The 5,262-nt window shown below is 40.6% G+C and overlaps 1 protein-coding gene across 1 annotated transcript; it reads left to right on the forward strand.

Annotated features, from left to right (window-relative positions):
- Positions 1–843, forward strand: LOC148510596 (paraneoplastic antigen Ma1 homolog). Its single transcript, XM_088442555.1, has one exon. It carries the CDS (start codon positions 1–3, stop codon positions 841–843), a length of 843 nt encoding a protein of 280 aa, XP_088298681.1.
- The last annotated feature ends 4,419 nt before the right edge of the window (positions 844–5,262 follow it).

The following is a 5,262-nucleotide window of genomic DNA, read 5'->3' on the forward strand; positions in this document are numbered from 1 at the left end:
ATGATGGTGGCGGACATCATGTCAGGAAGGAGATGGAATATTATTTGGCCTAGTAGTGGAGAAGATGAAGAGGCTGAATCATCTCCCTTATTAATTGACCCCAATTCTGTTGGAGATAATGTTGACCAGGGGAATAATGGAGAAAAGGATAGTAACATAAATAATGAAAAATTTGGAAGCCAATTTGAGACCATAATAGATAGGGTTGTAACTCAGCTAGAAAGGTGGCACTATGAAGGCAGCTATCGTAGACTAAGAATCTTTTCAGGCATTCAACCAGTTCCCATAGGGGAGGAAACTTTTGAAGCCTGGAGGGAGGCGGCCATACAACAAACCGAGGAGTGGAAATGTCCCGACTATATTAAGAAACAAAGAGTGGTGGAGAGCCTTAGGGGACCTGCAATGGGAGTTATACAGGTTACCCGGCGTAGTAATCCAGACACCACTATTGAAACTTATTTTGAGGCATTGGACTATGCCTACGGAACCCTGGAAGATGTGGGAGATCTCATTTCCAGGTTGCACCATACTTTTCAGGAACCTGGGGAGAAATTAAGTGTATATCTATTTAGACTAGATAAATTGCTGTATAAAATAGTAGAGAAAGAGGGATTAAAAAAAGAGGATATTGATGAAAATCGAATGAAACAACTTTTGAGGGGTGCTTTGACCACTGACCCAGTGGCACAAAAAATTAGATGCTCCAAAATTAAGAAAACCCCACCCTCTTTTAATGAGCTTATGAAGGAGATAAAACAGGATGAAATGCTCATAGATATGCGGGAACGTACAATAAAGAAAGTTAAGGTAGTGGTACCTGCTCTTGAACAACAGTCATTTTGAAGAAAAAATAATGAAGCTAATGGAGGAGCAGAATAAAAAAATTGACCATTTCATAATTTCGCAAACTTCAATGCCCCCTCCCAGAGGAGTATCTTCATTAATGCCTAGCAGAGGTATGGGTAGAGGGGTTAGGCCTGTAACTAGAGGATGCTTTAGATGTGGACAGATGGGGCATCGAGCATATCAATGCAGTCAGAACCCTGGAACCAACAATAACACTTCTGGTACCCTTGGTAATAGTGACTGTAGCAGGCCGGGAAACGGTCGGGGGAGATCTGTGACCCCCACACAGGCCCCCTAGAAATTAGCTTGAGTGCCATGGGGAGTACATGGTGGAGTGGGATCCTACCTGATGGTTTAATGGGACCCTCCCCCATGATGTCAGCAAGAATAAATGGACATCCGTGTGAAATTCTGTTGGATAGTGGCTCACAGGTCTCTATCATTTTTGAATCTTGGTATAATGAAAACTTGTCTGAAGTTCAAATTCAGCCATTAAATGGATTAGTCATTTTGGGACTGAGTGCAGAGAAGTACCCATATCTAGGATACGTACAGGTGACCTTGGAAATCACAGACCCAGTAGAAGGGAAATTGCATGTACCATTTGTTGCATTAATTTGCCCTGAAATCTCAGAAAGGAGAGATAATTTACCCATAATCGTGGGTACTAACACCAAACTATACCATTGCCTCTCAGAGTGGTGCAAAAATGAGGATAGAGGGTCTGGATCCCATGTTTTGACTCTACAAGTAGAAAAGGGGGAAGAGTCTAATCAATTTATTACTTGTTTCCAAGGAAGTGATATTCCTATTATTAAACAAGAAGAATTAATAACTGAAATACAGAAGAGGGCCCAGGTTTTTTCTGCTGGAGACTGGGATTTAGGTAAAGCCAAAGGGGTTGAGCATAGTATCAGACTTAATGATGAAACCCCGTTCAGAGAGCATTCCCGCAGAATAGCGCCTGCTGATTTCGATGATGTCCGGCATCATTTGAAAAGATTGCTAGAGAATCAGGTGATTATAAAGTCTCGTAGTCCCTATGCATCCCCTATTGTGGTGGCCAGAAAGAAAAGTGGAAAAGTAAGGATGTGTATAGACTATAGGACTCTTAATCAGCGTACTATACCTGACCAATATACAGTGCCTCGAATAGATGAGGCTTTGGATTGTCTCCAGGGAAGCAACTGGTTCTCCGTTTTGGACCTCAGGAGCGGATTTTATCAGATACCTATGAGTCCCAATGATAGAGAAAAGACCGCTTTTATTTGTCCGTTGGGGTTCTTTGAGTTTTTGAAGATGCCGCAAGGAATCAAGGGAGCCCCAGCTACATTTCAGAGGACAATGGACAGAATCGTCGGAGATATGAACTATAGGGAAGTAATAGTTTACCTTGACGACATCATCGTGTTTGGCAGTACTTTGGAGGAACATAACACTCGTTTACTCAAAGTTCTAGATCGGCTAATAGAAGGAGGACTAAAATTGTCGGTGGATAAATGTCATCTGTGTCAATCCTCAGTAAAGTACCTTGGACACATCGTTAGTCGTAACGGGATAGCTACAGACCCATCCAAGGTCGAGGCAGTAAATAATTGGCCCCATCCTACAAAATTAAAGGAACTGCGGTCATTTTTAGGTTTCTGTGGATACTATCGCAGTATTGTGCCTCAGTATTCAACCATTGCCAAACCATTAACTGATTTGACAAAAGGTTACTCCCCTGTGAAGAACACTAAATTAGGAGAGTTGGGAAAGAAAAATAATAGCTCTGAATCATACCACCGGCCTAATGAACCATTTGGAGATCGGTGGACACAGCAATGTGAAGGGGCTTTTCTGAAGCTTAAAAGTTGTTTAACTCAAGCACCTGAGTTAGCATATGCAGACCCTAATCTGCCATATACCCTTCACACTGATGCCTCTCAAGGGGGGATAGGGGGAGTACTGTATCAAAAACAACAAGAAGAAATAAGGCCTATCTCTTTCATCAGTCGGGGACTTTCAAAAAGTGAAAAAAGATATCCTACTCACAAACTAGAGTTTCTAGCGTTAAAGTGGTGTATAGTTGAAAAATTCCATGACTATTTATACGGAGTGTTTTTTGAAGTACTGACTGATAATAACCCATTAACATACATTCAAACCACTGCCCGACTGGATGCAACTGGACACAGGTGGTTATCAGCATTGGCCTTGTACAATTTTAAACTGAAATATAGGCCAGATATAAACAATATAGATGCTGACTCGCTATCACGAATTCCTAATCAGTCTGCGAGTTTCAATGAGGAGGAGTGAGTAGAAGTTCCTGCAGGAGATATAAAAGGAATGTGTCGGATGATGAAAGTGGGAAATGGAGGGCAAGAACTAATAAGCAGTCTAGGTGCAACGGGAGCAGCTATACCACTTTCTTATTGCTGGCTTAGTCTGGTAGAGTTGGAGGGAGTACCAAGAATGAAACATCAGCAATTAATTTAAGAACAACAACATGATCCCAGTATTAGACATGCCATAGCACAGATGCAGATGACCCAGAATACTCACCTTCCAAGTTGCCAACCATGGACACAGGAGGTGCAATTATTATTGCGGCAACGGAAAAACTTAGTTTTAAAAAATGGATTGTTATGCAGGAATGCTAAAACCACTAAGGAAAGCAAATCCCTTCAGATAGTCTTACCAAAGAAACTACGTCCAGTTATCCTACAGGCATTACATGACAATCACGGACACCTGGGTTTTGAAAAAACCTTAGGACTAATTTCGGATAGATTTTATTGGCCTGAAATGAGGGGTGAGATTGAGAACTATTTTAAGAACTGCAGAAATTGTGTTGTACGTAAATCCTTGCCTACTCGTACAGCTCCATATAGTAATGGACCGATGGATCTGGTGTGCATTGATTATCTGACTTTAGAAGTAGAAAAAGGAAAGAAATGCAATGTACTGATTGTCACTGATCACTTTACCAGGTATGCTCAAGCCTATGTAACTCAAAATCAAAAAGCTTTTACAGTAGCAAAAACCCTTTGGGAGAAGTTCTTCATACACTATGGACTACCTAACAGAATACATTCGGATCAGGGCAGGGACTTCGAGAGCCATCTGATAAAGGAACTGTGTTATGTCTGTGGCATTTCCAAATCTAGGACTACTCCGTACCACCCTCAGGGTGATCCCCAGCCGGAGAGATTCAATCGTACTTTGTTAAACATGTTAGGGACTCTAACTCCCTTAGATAAGTACAAATGGAAAGAGTTTATAAATAACTTGGTACATGCGTACAACTGTACCAAGAATGAAGCTACTGGAATGACACCTTACTTTTTGATGTTTGGGAGAGAGGCCAAATTACCAATTGATATCTGTATGGGGATCTCTTCTGGTGGAAGGACTTCTACTTCCCACACTCAGTATGTCTGTGAGTTAAGAGAGGAGTTGAATAAAGCATATGATCTAGCTAATGAGACAGCTAGAAAGCTTGGAGAGAAAAACAAAACCTATTATGACAGGAAGGTCAGAGATCAGGAATTATCTCCAGGTGATAGAGTACTCATCAGAAATTTAGGACAACCAAAGAAATTAAAAATTGCAAATCGATGGAGAGAAAATCCATATGTAATAATAGAGAAATTCTCGGGTCTACCAGTTTACCGGCTTAAGCCTGAGGATGGATCTGATATCATACTTACCTATCATAGACAGCACATACTCCCTATAGGGCGAGATGTGCGAATGGATAAATTTGTTAAGGAAGACAAACTCTCCCACTGTAAGTCAGCAAATAGAACAAAGAAACTAGTAGAGGTCCAAAGTAATGACCAGCCACTGGAGGAGGATAGCGAAGGAAATGAGGAGGATGGGAAAGGTCCTGGCTGTTACTACAAAGATAGCATGAATGATAATCTATTACTTTCTGAACCTGAAGGACATAGCTCACATGACCTTTGTTATCCTGATCCCATGGAAGAAGAATTTATTTCTCCTGATAACAATTCTTTTGGAACTAATGAGAAGGATATGGAAGAAAGCATTCTTTATAGTGGAAGGGAAAGTATTTTAGAAAGGCCTAAGAGACAATTAAGGCCTCCTCTTATCTTTACATATGATCAATTAGGGAATCCCAGGAACACTCCTAGAGTTGTAAATCCTAATATTGTACTTTCCTGGCCCTACTATGGATATCATGAGGAAGGGAGAAGTGGATGCCCTTATGCATAAATAGGAATTTTGTGGTGATCTGTTTAATAATGAGATCACCAGGGGGAGAATGTAGCCATATGAATTTATGGCTAAAAAAAATACATGAATATAGGCCAGTGGTACAGGACACACACAAGGGTTAATATATAAATGATCTGAATGTTTAATAATAGGTTTATACTATAATCATTATAGAGAAATGAATGTAAA

This window comes from Taudactylus pleione, unplaced genomic scaffold (genome assembly GCF_031769625.1).
Source record: "Taudactylus pleione unplaced genomic scaffold, aTauple2 ptg000314l, whole genome shotgun sequence".
NCBI classification, from domain to species: domain Eukaryota; kingdom Metazoa; phylum Chordata; class Amphibia; order Anura; family Myobatrachidae; genus Taudactylus; species Taudactylus pleione.

Coding starts and splice junctions, on each gene's coding strand:
- LOC148510596 (XM_088442555.1), top strand. CDS start 1: ATGATGGTGGCGGACATCATGTCAGGAAGGAGATGGAATATTATTTGG.